Below are 13,513 nucleotides of genomic sequence, written 5' to 3' on the forward strand. Positions count from 1 at the left end.
TTGTTCTAACAACAGGGGGCATACAAAGTAGCTACTTATTTAAGGTTTTTTTTTTTTAATCCAGGTAATGGTTGCCGGAAACTCGCCGCTGGATTTGTTTGCAGTTTGAGTCTGTTGCTAGGAACGCGTGTTTGGTTGCTAGTCTGAAGGCCCGCTTAGAACAGCTGCCCTAAAAAAGCCTGATTTGATTCCTCGTTGAATAATCTAAATAAATATAAGATAAAAGGTCATTTCAAATGAAATCAAACACTGAAATTTTGAAACATGTTTTTATATCAGAACATATTAAATAAAGTTCAATTTGAAATGTTATATCGGTGCTTTTGTGACACGGCAGATGGATTTGCACACCAGCATATATATATTTTAATTTATCGTGTGCAAATTTAATAACAGTGTCAAACATGCAAACTACACCCCCGCTAAAATAACGTCATCCGAGCAATATTAGACACTGAATAATTTCGTTCACGTTTGCATTTGATCAACGACTTCTCGGTGAAGTGCTTGTTCACAAAGCCACCAAGCCCACCTGCGAAGCCAATATGAATTGTTATCACATTTTAGAACTTGTGGGAGAGGGCTCGTTTGGCCGAGTTCATAAAGGAATGAAGAAATTTACGGGCCAGGTAAGTTGCTCAGGAAATTTTGATTGATAAACCTGTGGAGCTCCCCTCACGAAAACAATGTGGGTTTTCTGCATTGTTTTATTTGTTTGTCCATGTCCAGGTGGTGGCTCTGAAGTTCATGCCAAAGATGGGACGATCAAATAAAGAACTGCAAAGTTTAAAGAAGGAAATTGATATCATGAGCAACCTTCGACATCCGAACATTGTGAAACTTTTTGACAGCTTCGAAACCGAAACGGAGGTGTGTTCTCGGGCCATATTGCGCATACTGTATTTTACATTTGAATACTCTTGGGGCACACCACCAAACAGAAATGTCACCCAAATTACTGAGCACAGTCTATTACTACACGCGGCTGGCAGAGAAGACCGCTTTCAACTACACTCCAACTGATCATGTGACCATAATTTACCTGTTCTAATAGGTTGTTGTTGTGACCGAGTATGCAGAGGGACAATTGTTCCAGATTATTGAAGATGATGGGAGTTTACCAGAAAGTCGGGTACTCGTATGCTACATGTACTGTATATAGCGCAACAGCAGATTTTTGAACATTTTTTTATTCTCTTCTTTATTCGAGGTTTGTGAGATTGCCTGCCAGCTAGTCTCAGCACTGTATTATTTGCACTCCCGTCGTATCCTGCATCGAGACATGAAACCCCAAAATATCCTCTTTGATAAAAACGGCGTCGTGAAACTGTGTGACTTTGGGTACGTGCATTTATCAACATGACGGCATGACATGTAGATGTATTCTATCTGCATAAAATGAATTTGATGCAATTCCTCCTTAGGTTTGCTCGTGCAATGAGCGTCTCTACAATGGTGCTGACTTCTATCAAGGGAACGCCCCTTTATATGTCCCCCGAGTTGGTGGCGGAGAAGCCTTATGACCACACCGCTGACCTCTGGGCGCTAGGCTGCATTCTTTATGAACTCCACACAGGGATGCCCCCATTCTACACCAATTCCATCTTCCACCTGGTGCAGATCATTGTGAAAGACCCCATTAAATGGCCAGACACGATGAGCAGCACATGCATGGTACAATGCAACTACAGCCTTATTTGTCCTATCCATGTATTGCTCATATATACACGATATGTGTGTGTATTTTCAGAGTTTCCTGAAAGGTTTGTTGACCAAAGACCCTCAGAAGCGACTGTCATGGCCAGACCTCCTGCATCATCCTTTTGTTGCTGATGGTGTTCTAGGTGACAACATGGACATGTTTTAATACTCCATTTTGTACTTAATACTGTAAAGTTACCTAACTTGGTGATGTGTTGGCAGTGATTCCAGACACGGGTGTTTTCAGTCCTCTGACGGTCACCCCTGACCCAGACATGCTGGCACGGAAACTGAAACAAATGGCAGAAAAGATGTCGCAAAACTCTGGGGAGAGCAAAATTCTGAGAAAGGTCAAAGAACATAGAAGCAAAGGTAATGCAAAGAAACCAGCCGACAGTGCAAAAATAAGCGATATGGATGAACTGAAAAGTGAAGAAACCGGTTCTGCGTTGACAGGAGCGCCCCCTCGAGATACTTCTGCACCCTCAATTCAGCCATTGAAAGCCTCTCCAAGTGAATATCCAAAGAACCTGAGCGACATGAGATCCACTCTTCAAAAAAGGTCCTTATGAAATGTTTGTATGTTATCCTCGATTGTGGTATACCAGCTTTACTATGTGTACTGTACTCACTGTTTTTGCAGGGGTCCAATCACTCAGGACTACGAACGCGAGTTCCCCTCAATAGAAATCGTGCCACGACTAAACCAAAGGGCATCCAAGCACGAACCTGAAGTCACTGCAAAAATGTCTAGTTCCATAGTAAGTCCAATTAATTAATGACCATTTGCATCTCCGCTAATTTTTTTTAAAAAAAGCTTTTTGAAAGGACTAATTTGTCAATGAAAAATTATTCTTTCAGACATCTGACAGCGAGGATTTTTGGCAGAAGCTTGTTGAGGAGTCAGATCCAAGGCGACGAACGCGAGACCAACTCGACTACAGCACCGTTATTGTTCAACTGAAATCCACCATTTTAGTGTGCAAGCAAGAGGTAACTTGGGGCGGTTTTCAAGAAAACAATGAAACGTCACATCTCTTTTAATCGCATTCATTTCGTCTTGTTTCATTGGAAAGCTAGACGATGGCGTCCTGAAAGAAATGCGTTCCATTCGCCTTCCGCTGAAGGTCCTACAAAACCTGGTTTTGACCTCTGACCTTGACATGAGAAACCACATTGGTCGCGAACTTGGATTGCCATATCTCCTCATTGACTTGGTTGATGACTCTGTGGAAAACTCACATTTCATTGAGGTGGGAATTAGAGACATATTCTGTGACTTCAATTTTTATTCTGATAAAAATGTCATCTTTTGAACTTTTTTTTTTTTTTTGAGCAGCAGCCATGGAGTCTTCCAACACTTGGAGAAATGATTGTTGCACTGCTGATCTACATAGAGAAGAACCATGACGGGTTAAAAACAGAAAATAGGTTTGATCGTTCATTTCACTTCCCACCGAGTACAGTGATTGTTCCGCAGTTGATATAGAAAGTCTACACACCCCTGTTCTAATGTCAGTGTTTGTGATCTAAAAAATAAGATCAAGATACATAATTTTAAAACATTTTCCAACATCAATAGGTGCTATATTTTTGGGGATGTTTTCTACAAAACACCCCCAAAAAAACAAACATCCGAAATAACATAGTTGCACAAGTGTGCACACCCTCTTATTACTGTGATGTGCTGTGCTCCAAATGAACCAATTACAATCACACTCATGTTAGATGTGGCCCAAAAAAATTCAGGCTTGCTTTCACGGGATCACTGCGTATTTTCCCCACACGTTTTCGGGAGCTTTTGTGTAAAACATTATGAAATGATTATCCTGGTGAGCAGAAAAAAAAAACCTGACATTTAAACAGGGGTGTGTGGACTTTTTATACCCGATTATACCGAAGCTCAATTATTGTTTGTGCATGTAGACATGAACACCTCATCAAGCCCTTCATGACAATTCTTAATCAAGCAGAACTCAATGCCTTAGCCGTAAGTGTTTAATGAAATACAATCAAGAGACAAACAGTTGTTGTGTGGACTATTTTTTTTTTTTTGTGCACTGCTGATGAAGTCGTCTTTTTCTTCTTTAGCCTCTGGCTGCAGGTGTTTTATCTCTGTTTAGCCAGCATGAGATCGCTGTTAAAGCTGATGTGAATAGGCTCATTTCTTTGCTGAAGGAACTTGTCCCCGGTTCATGTCAGGTACACAATTGTTTCAACTTTTTGATTGGGTCGGATTTATGATTTGTATTGACCTATACTGGTTTTTGTTGTTGTTGTTGTTTTTTTTTTTTCCCCTTGCCAGGCCCAACTTCCACGACCGCCTGGCTGGGGACTCTGTGATGGTCTCCTTGCTTTACTACGACACAGTCTCTCCGAGGTCAGTAAATCCTCTTATCTAAGATGCCAACGAGAGAAATAGTCATTGAAAAACGTTTGGTTTCCCTCACAGCATGATGATGGCTCTTTATGTTGCGATGCTCTCATGTTTGATCACCTTTGGGAAGGAATTGGCACTGCACTGACAAAGACAAAGCCAGACATGGACTTCTGTTCAACAAACGGTAAGCAAACATAAATCAAGTGAAGGGAAAATTAGCTCAAAAAGTTATACCGTACATAAAAATGCTCTATTGGTTTTCCATGATCTTCTTCTTTCAGGACTGCATTTACTTCTGTCCGTCTCATTGTTGGTCTTCTCCAAGGATCCGTCTTCCTATATTTCACTGTTTTCTGAGAGCAAATCGACATTTGTATCTACTCTTGGCTGGCTACTGAGCTCTGAATGGTTGGTGTTGATGATTTTGTTCCAATTTCTTGTGAAAATGTCATTTTTGCCACCGTAGAGCATCGCCTCAAGTAAAACGTGACATATTTTAACTTCCCACAGTTCTATATTCACCGAAGGCCATCCAGATCCACTCGAGAATCGCCAGAGATTAATCGAGTTGAGCTGCCACTTCCTGTGCCTTCCATTTGCTTTGGACTTGAATTCACACAGCAGATCGAGGATATTGCAGTTGTATGACAACGGCGGTGTTGTCCGAGGGCTTCTGCGGGTTAGTACGTCCCGATGTTCAAACATAAAGAATGACAAAAATAACACGATATTATGCCTGGATATTTGGAATCTTAAGTTTTGGACAGTTTTGTTCCGTACATTTAAAGTTCTCAATACAGAGATGTTCTAATTGGGAGCACACTGACATTTGGAGCAAACATTATCCAGTGATGCAACAAAGGATGACATTTGTAAATGACTCACATCAGGCATCATATTTTTTTCTGTATTTCCCCTGTTATTTGTAGTCTTGTTTTTGATCTGTGGTATATTGATGTCAGGTTTTTTTTTGTGTTTCATTCTTTGGCAGGTGATTCAAACTCTCCCCGTTTCATTAGTGGAGCTGCCACTGTCACTTCTGCGCTGCTTGTTGCTGCGCGACCGTCAACGTTTTGTTTTCCACCTCGGTCAAACCGCTCCCGTCTTTTTTTCCGCCCCGGCACTCACTCCATTGGGTCAGCAGACAACAACCAGAACCGCCAGTTCTTTGCTCTCCGATTTGCTGCAGCTGGATGAGCTCGGGGACTCTGCCGTAGAACTCCTCTCTCTGTTATACCTCATCACCCGTTTTTGCCCTCACTCTGGTCGCCTCCGTCTTCACATTGAACTGTCCGTTTTGCAGCGGGCACTCACTCATGCCTACGACCCGGTCAGGGCCGCCACATGCAAGGTTTTGGGGAATTTGTATCCCTTCGGGTTTCCCACATTGCGCAATTTACAACTTGATATTTTTAAAAGCATGATAGACCTTCTTGAGGATTCTACTGTGCACGTGCGGCAGGCGGCCTGCTTGTCAATTGGCAAATGGTTGGGTTATATCGCCGTGAAGGCCGGGGAGAAGGGAGGAAAGTGCAATGGAAATGTAGGCGACACTCCAGAGTGGCTAAAACTGAAGCACAACGAAGCACTCAAGGCCTCAAACGGGGGGACGATAAAGAACAAGCTCGGTGACGATGAAATGAGACAGTGGCTAGAAGAAGCCAGGATGACGGCGGCCACACTGGCCTCACTGACCTCTGACCCCGATGCCCACACTCGTCTCCACGCCTGCGCCGCTCTGGGAAACCTGCTACATGTTCCAGGCGCCGTACCCGAGCTGCTGGAAGAAAGCGTGTCCGGACGACTTCTGAGAGCGGCGTGCGCAGATTCGCACAATGTCGTTAGAGAAGCCGCCATTGCAACTTTGAATTTGTACACGCAGCAGGAGGCGTTACGACAGGTAATGAATGAAGGGCACGTTTTAATATCATCCTTGCAGATTTCGTCTGATCGTATTTCTTTATTCCAAGGTCCTCATATCGCTGGATGCCAGAGGACAACTACTTCAGGCCCAGCGTGCGCCTCTCCAGTGTGACTATCTTCCTCTTCTTAGACAGCTCCAGACAGATAAGACGGATTCAGATTCCTAATTTTTGTTCTGATGTTGTGAATGCCCGAAAAAGACCGAGTCAAGCATATTGCAATGTTTGTACAATTTCAAGCAATCATTTTTGTAGTAAGAGTAGCAACAACAACAAAAAAAAAATGTAGAAAAATATCAATCTTCTCTCAAATAGATCACAGGGTACAAAATCTTAGAGGAAAAAAAAGGTTTCATGATATACTGTACTTTATATTTGGGGAACTCATGTGGCCATTTGTGTCGTGGTTCGCTCGCCTGATTTTAGTGCAGGCGGAGTGACTTTAGTTCCTACTTGTGACAGTGTAAAGGTGAGTCTGAGTGCCTGTCTGATCTTTTTCATCGCCCTCCTAAAATAATAGCCACTGTCGGTTTTTTTTTTGTTGAAAAAACAGAGCCAAGTACTGATTATACTTCTGAATAATTTCAGTTCAGACAGAGCCATACTGGCATCAAATCATGCAAAAATGTTTTGAAATGGACTCATTCTTCGCTTTGCGATTCCTGTAAACGAGTCTTTGGTTCAGCTTGTAAAAAAAAAGAAAAAAAAAGACGCATACACACACAGGACTTATAATGCCACACTTTTATTTTTAACGGCAAAAAGTCAACGATCGACATACACGCTGGTTTGATGATGAAGTGGAATTTAAATCAGAACATTTTATTTCGAGTATGAGATCCCGTGACTTTGAATTGTCCTGCCGGCCGATAACTACGACTTGGCAGTACAACCGCAATGAGGCAAAGCCACGGGTCTCCTTAGTGTCTTGTAAATTGAATAAATAATAATAATATCTTGGCTTATATTCAAGATTGTCTTCAAATAAATGCATAGGAAAAAAAAATATGCCCAGTAGGATTTCTCCCAGCAGTGGAAATCCAAAGTTACGCATTCCGGCGCATCGTTAACAAACTATCTAATGAGGCTTTTCTCAGTTAATTTGCTACAAAGCGAGGACCATTACACTCTATTCGCTCAACATATAAAAGTTTGTACAAATTAGTGCAATTAGCCTGAGGCTCATGAGACGAGTTGCGTTAATAAGAATCCTGATTCATCCCGAAATCAAATTTTTTTTTTCCTTGCAGAAAGACACGCAGCAAAAGTGTCCTTTCCGTATCTAGCCACAAGAAAAATGCATAAGTGGAATATTTTTAAGTTCACCTGGAAGACGCATGAATAATTTCCTCCTCGGGCATTTCCGAAGGTCGAGACAGTTTACCGGATAACAAATTGTATATCCTGAGCTGTGTTAATATACTGTATAATTTGGTATATAATTGAGGGGGAAAATGCCAAATCTATCAAAAAGTCTTCACAATGAAATTGAATCGGAACAAGAATCAGGAAAATCAAACGTGTAACCAAAAGAGGAAAAAGCACCTATTCAAAATATGAAAACCTCATTCGGTGTTGCTGCATCAAAGCTAACGTCAATCAACGGCCTCTAACATTTAAAAAATAGACTATTTACAATAAAACGGCACAATTAAATTAAGTTGACAAAGTAATATTAAATTTTTTTTTTTAAAGTATCGGACATTTTTGTTAAGGTGATGCATATTGGCATTCCCGTAAATTAATAATCCGTGACACATTTTGTCTAGATTAAAATAATTGATGTTAAATATAATTTATAACAGAGCAGTCGAAATGTTTTAATTTAGTTCCACGTGAATTGACACCATTCAGCTTTTCTATCGGAAATTGTTTTTAAAAAAATTGAAGAGGGGCAGGGGAAAGTAAGGCCAACAAAATCTTAACTGGCGTGATTGTTCCTTTTTTTTTTAAATAGAAATAAGTAACCCTATTCGAATTCGGCGATTCACACAGCATGACACGTTGATTGTCATCACGACATTGCCGGCCTGAAGCGTTGGAGAGTGTCAAAGCAATGTTCCGTCTCTTAGTTTGATGATTTGTGTGTGTGTGGGTTGTTTTTTTTTTCTTTAAACATGCAATAAGTATTAAAAATAAAGCAACATTCAATCGTGGCTAATCAAAATGACATGAAGAGCTCCACAACTTCCCTGTACTGATTTCTTGGCGGGACTTTGGGGTTATCCTGTTGCATCCTGCTTTAGCCTTTGGCTTCTGGCCTTGTAAACTTCGATCAGGAGGTCTTTGACGTACTGGATTTCACGCTCGACGGACTCTGCCTTGTCACGCAGCTCGCGGTTCCTCACTTCCAGGCAGTGAAGCTGTTCTTCCAACGAATCTAACTCTGCCCTTTTTCTTTGGCGATACCTGCAAAAGAAAGATTACATGAAGACGTCCACACCCGAAATTGAACAAAGTCAAGAAGAACCTGGACTTTACCTATGGGCGGCTGTTTTGTTCTGATCTCGCTTCTTCTGTTTGCGCTCGCCTCCGCCTTCTGCGGGAATGACATCAAATTCGTATTTCACGGCACAGTGGTCTTCCTTCAACCTGCAAGATTCCAAGTTCAGACTGTCCCTCGCCATCAAAAGACACTCTGGACCAGGATCCTCCAGGAAATTACAGTGCAAGTCATGCTGGCCTATCTGTAGATTCTCCGCTTTGACCTGCTCGGTGAAGAAGCCGTGGTAGGTCTCGGACTGCGGTGTACCCGAAAGATAACTGCAGCTGTCACTGCTCTGGGCTTTCCAAGAAACTGTCGCTTTTGGCACCTCCGCGCCAGTCTTGACGCCGGACAGCACCTCGCTGTTAGCGGCGCCGCTGCTCACCTCTCTCATGCTGTACATCAACAGATCTTCTTTCTTTGGCGGGTCGTGAAGGGATGCGGCAAAATGGAATCCGCCAGCGGCGGTGGCCGCCTTTGCGTTGCCGACAGCGTTGTGATTGAAGCGGCAGTTTTTGTCTTCTTTTGCGAGAACGCCGCATTTTCGGAGCTCGACCGCACCGCCCAGGCAGTAGCCGGCTAACTGCTCTTCTTCCACGCAGCAATAACTGAGTGATGAGTTACCTGAGTTGATTCCTTTGGAACTTGAACTGTGGTCGTAACCTTCGCCTAACCTCACGCCGTCTGGGATTCTTTTCCGAGCGCACGGACTGGGGCGACCGCAGCTGTACGGGGTGTATCTGGGAATTTTGGACCGCCCTACCGGCCCGGCACACACACCGAGCAAGTCCACTTCTCCGCTTGCCAGGGTGAGCAGAAACGGGCTGGATTCCGACTGGTTGGGTGCGGAGTACGACGCGCAGGGCAGCTGACTGTACGGCTGAGGACCCGTCAGCAGCGAAGCCCGGTCACATCTTCCCAGCCTGGGACCTTTCTCTGGCAGCGGCTCGGACAGGAAGTAGTCTTCCAGTTGGGCTAGTTCCTCTTGCAGCAGAGAGGTCATAACCTCTAAGTCGGAGGGCACGTGGATGTCATTCTGAAGGGGTGACGGGGGAAGGGAGGCATTGGTGGAGGAAGGAGGGGAGGGAGGATTCGGGAGGTATGAGGAGAAGTCGACTTCTTCCGTCATCCAGTCGGTGAGAACATCACCTGTTGACAAATGATCAGATTGCAATGTGAATATTCCACGAATAGACAGCAATTCAACTATTCCGTTGAAAAAGAAAAAAAACGGAAAAGTTGGCGAGGGTCTTGCTGTATTTGAGCCACGTTTGCTTACTGTCTGGCAAGGAAGGATGCGCCGCAGTGCCGAGCCCACCTGAGATGTGGCAAAATATAAAAAAGCCCACTTAGTGCAACTCACCAATTAAGTGCTGACTCCCCTCTGACACCTCCCCCCTGCACCCCTGTGATTGGCTGTGGTTAGCCTGTGGGTGAGAGAGAGCGAGGAGGTCTGCCGGGCACGCACGAAGAGACTTCCAAACAGGAGCCGGTGTCGCCGTCATCGTTCTGTCCATTGGCACTTGGGTTCAGGCCAAGTCGGAGCATGTGCTGGGAGCTGGCGGGGTCTGACAGCTGGGCCACAGAGAGCGGAGCTGGGCGGGCATAGTGAAACCTAGAGGAGGGCGATGGATCGGAAGCAAGTGTTGAGAAACGGGTGTGGATGCAAAACGCATCACGCAAGTGAATGGGGATGAGAAAAATCATGAAAATTCGACGGCGAGAGAGCTCTGTCCCCGTGGGATTCTTTTACCAACATGCACTTGACACATAACATCCTAAAGCCACTTGGGAAATACGAGGCTGTCATGAGTCTGTCGGTTGTCAAGGAGCTCCCTGTGAGTGAGCCACCCGGCACAAAGAATGAGATGATCTTTAAATTGGATTAAAGCCTTTTGTGTCATTTCAAATTAATCACTTAAGAATTTCAGCTGCTTAAATGACAACCATGTGACAGCATATTAGCTATACCGGGAACATTTAAGGCAAAAAAGCCAAGGTAAATTCATATATTCATGTTTCCATCTTTTGTTATATCATTATAAAACAGATACTGTATGGCGTTATCTAAACAGCCCAAATAGGAACTTTATCTAAAAGCACCGTAATCTATATAAACAGCAACGTAAATAGACGTGTGCGAGACGGGAGCGTACGATTAAAAACTTGCACAATAACAAAGAAGGCAAAGTAAGCTTTACTTACTCCATTCTTGCAGAGAAATAGTATAGAGAGCTTGGGGTGCGTTGCCAAAGCAAAGCACGGCGTCTTCTCGGTTACGACTTTTTGTAAAATTCAAAAAGCCATTGTGCCAACTCGGCGCAGGCGAGGACGTAGAGTGGTTGTTGCAGCGTGGCGATCGAGGGGTAAACTGGGCAGGAGCGTCTCGTGAAGGCATCAGGGTCACGTTCACTTAGCAACCAATGACGTCACAGCACCCGGCTCTGTATCCGCCTCCTCCGTGTCCCTATACAAGCTCAACCGTCCAATACGCGTTGCTTTTGGGCAAAATAACACTGGCAGCTCACTGAATTTCATTAAATAATTTGCAAATGTATTCTCCCATTTTACTACGTCAGTAAAACGCGCAAACTGGAGAAGTGGGAGTCATTCGTGTTAAAGTCGGGCAAAGGAACCAAAATGACAGCAAACACGTCATCATTGGGAACCGATGTTAGTGATGTTAATTTGACCGTGTTTGTAATGTAATAATTTTCACACATTTTTACACCGGACGATTGTTGCTCTGCGTATTGTCACCCTATATTCACTTCCACTTCCGGGGAAAAAAGCCTCGCGAGAACATAACCACGGGCTCGGTCCGAGACCACATTTTACTTATTAACGCCCGGTGTTATTGTTTTAAAATAGCCATCATCGTTACAAACTCCTACTACGTACAGCTGATGTGTAAGAAATGGGATAGCTGTTGCATATCTCTTGCATCAGTGGTCCGTGCTCGGTGTCTATTGGCCGCCCGTGAACAAGCTACCGCACCGTGATTGGTTCAATCGGTCCGTGTGTGAATTTTGATTGGTCGTTGGTCGGCAAGTAGAAGCACCGCGCTGTTGTCTTCATCTTCCTGAGTGCAGCGGGTGCACATGGTTCTCGTAAACAAACCGGCGGATGAGATTTTTAATCCGTCGAAAGCTTTCACTTGTTGATGTTATGAATAACCAATCAGTAAACACGAAGTTTAGGCCGACTGAGCAAAATGAATAACACTGTCACTTATATTGTTTTGCTTGAATATTTATTCTCATTTTAAATCAATACTTTGAACTAAGAACATCAGATTCATTTGCAATATTAAATTTATAGTTTCAAAAACACCATTAGAGTATTAATAAACAAGACTGGTGTATTATTAGTGTTATAAAGTGATAGTGATTCACAAGAATTATGTGAGAGCTTTTTGTTTTCCTCCATTCTGCAAATCCCATTTACTCTGTTGCTATAGTAATAGTGGACACTGCCCCTATTTTAAACTTGTTTTCCGGTTGCTGTTGCCATGGGATTTGCATTCCTCTCCCTTCACGTTGTTTTTCATCCACCTTACCTCTGTTTCCGCTCTTCCCCTCCCAACTATTTCATTTGCTGAGTTTCTTCTCCGTGCAATTATCACTTTGCCAAACTAATTGGCCTTTCCCCGGCATTTTTGCAGCAATTTGCATATTGGCCACATTGGATGCATATGGGTCGTTAATCTGGTATGTTTTTGCATTGATTACAGTTAAGCAAATTGAGATGTCTCACTTGAATTGATCACACTCAGTCACATGATTCACCGTGGCTTGGCAGGAGCAACATGCCTTTTGAATACAGATGGGGTTAAATTATTCACAAAGGATCTTCTTGAATAACATCGTAGACAAAATGTTGAAAAACGTAATCCTCAATGTCCATGTTAATCTGCACTCAAAGCCCCCATTTTTTTTTTAGATGAGCAGCTCAAGCGTTGTGTCCACTGTGTTGTATCTACTAAGAGATTTGTAGAAACCTGATGCAATTGAGATAAATGCAGTGGTAATGGAGACTAGATTTATATGAGTTGTAGGTCTGAATCTCTCAGGAAATCGCTGACTGCCTCACCCGCTGCATTAATTGGTCCACTGAGAGCTTCCTGTTTGTGCATCTTGAGAGACAACTGAGGTGCTGTTCATGGAAGCACTTAAGCATCTTAAAAAAATAAACCTGGCCCTAAGTTGGCTATTGAAAATTAGATCGTAATGTGGTTCATTCCACTACCCCAAAGCATTTTTTTTGCTGCGAGAGTAATAATAACATATAGTAACTGCAGATCAGGCCCAAGATAAGGTTACCAGACACAAGCTTTAATGGTTGTGTAAGATGGCAGGAGAAGTCAGAAGAGTGGATGCTGCATGCCAAGCTCACGTATGGCAAGTTAGTGAGAGTTACACCATCGTTTCATCATCAGCCGTTTCACAATTTATTGTCCTCAACTTTTACCACACTTTGAACATAGCATGAAAACGCAGCACCGTTGCAACTTGTCACTGTTAGATTTGTTTTTTTTGTTTTTTATTTCGAGTGCCAAGACATATTGAATGTTAAATGTTCAAGACATAATGCAGTTGGAGATGGTGTCAGTAACGCAATGTGCATTTTCATAGAGTAGTCTTGAGGATAAACAGATTTTGCTTTTAGTGTGAAGTCCCCTTATCCTCACTTTAACTTGTCACATAATTACACTTACATGGCTCATTGAACTGCATGACAGTTTCCTCAAGCAAGAAAGCTTGCGGTGGCCAAAAAGGTTTTTCACTGTTCTCAATTTTAAAACTTGCCACATGTGATAGCAAAAAAAAGGTCCCGTAGGGTCTTGCTGTGTCTCATGTAACACTCAACGAAACCCCAGAGACTAAACGTCTGTCACTTTTAAATTTCACACCGACAATATTCATTCATCGCATACGCTTCATGCACGCGACACAACATGTAATGGTAGAAAAGTCTTTCCGCTGCTTTGTTATACCCCCCACCCCGCTTTCTATTTTATCAGTT

At 43.1% G+C, this 13,513-nt stretch overlaps 2 protein-coding genes across 4 annotated transcripts; one reads left to right on the top strand and one right to left on the bottom strand.

The window, feature by feature from the left end:
• The first annotated feature begins 223 nt into the window (after positions 1-223).
• stk36 (serine/threonine kinase 36 (fused homolog, Drosophila)) lies at positions 224-7,422 on the top strand. 2 transcript variants are annotated; one of them, XM_052046551.1, is made up of 20 exons: positions 224-629; positions 730-870; positions 1,055-1,132; positions 1,211-1,341; positions 1,425-1,674; positions 1,751-1,844; positions 1,924-2,073; positions 2,158-2,263; positions 2,345-2,462; positions 2,563-2,694; positions 2,778-2,954; positions 3,041-3,132; positions 3,628-3,691; positions 3,793-3,903; positions 4,007-4,081; positions 4,154-4,265; positions 4,363-4,489; positions 4,592-4,760; positions 5,073-5,981; positions 6,052-7,422. In XM_052046551.1, the coding sequence occupies exons 1-20, from the start codon at positions 546-548 to the stop codon at positions 6,169-6,171; spliced, it is 3,240 nt and encodes a 1,079-aa protein (XP_051902511.1). In that variant the 5' UTR covers positions 224-545; the 3' UTR covers positions 6,172-7,422. The 2 variants fall into 2 exon arrangements, with proteins under 2 accessions (XP_051902511.1, XP_051902510.1); XM_052046550.1 differs by having other exon boundaries at positions 224-502; positions 537-629; positions 1,924-2,263.
• On the bottom strand, positions 6,733-11,399 carry LOC127588709 (uncharacterized). Of its 2 annotated transcripts, none has more exons than XM_052047542.1 (4): positions 10,694-11,399; positions 9,768-10,103; positions 8,485-9,637; positions 6,733-8,412 (listed from the first exon to the last, which is right to left on the bottom strand). In XM_052047542.1, exons 3-4 carry the CDS (start codon positions 9,615-9,617, stop codon positions 8,226-8,228), a joined length of 1,320 nt encoding a protein of 439 aa, XP_051903502.1. In that variant the 5' UTR covers positions 9,618-9,637; positions 9,768-10,103; positions 10,694-11,399; the 3' UTR covers positions 6,733-8,225. The 2 variants fall into 2 exon arrangements, with proteins under 2 accessions (XP_051903502.1, XP_051903501.1); XM_052047541.1 differs by having other exon boundaries at positions 9,852-10,103; positions 10,694-11,397.
• Between the last annotated feature and the right edge of the window lie 2,114 nt (positions 11,400-13,513).

Source organism: Hippocampus zosterae, chromosome 16 (genome assembly GCF_025434085.1).
Source record: "Hippocampus zosterae strain Florida chromosome 16, ASM2543408v3, whole genome shotgun sequence".
In the NCBI taxonomy this organism is placed as follows: domain Eukaryota; kingdom Metazoa; phylum Chordata; class Actinopteri; order Syngnathiformes; family Syngnathidae; genus Hippocampus; species Hippocampus zosterae.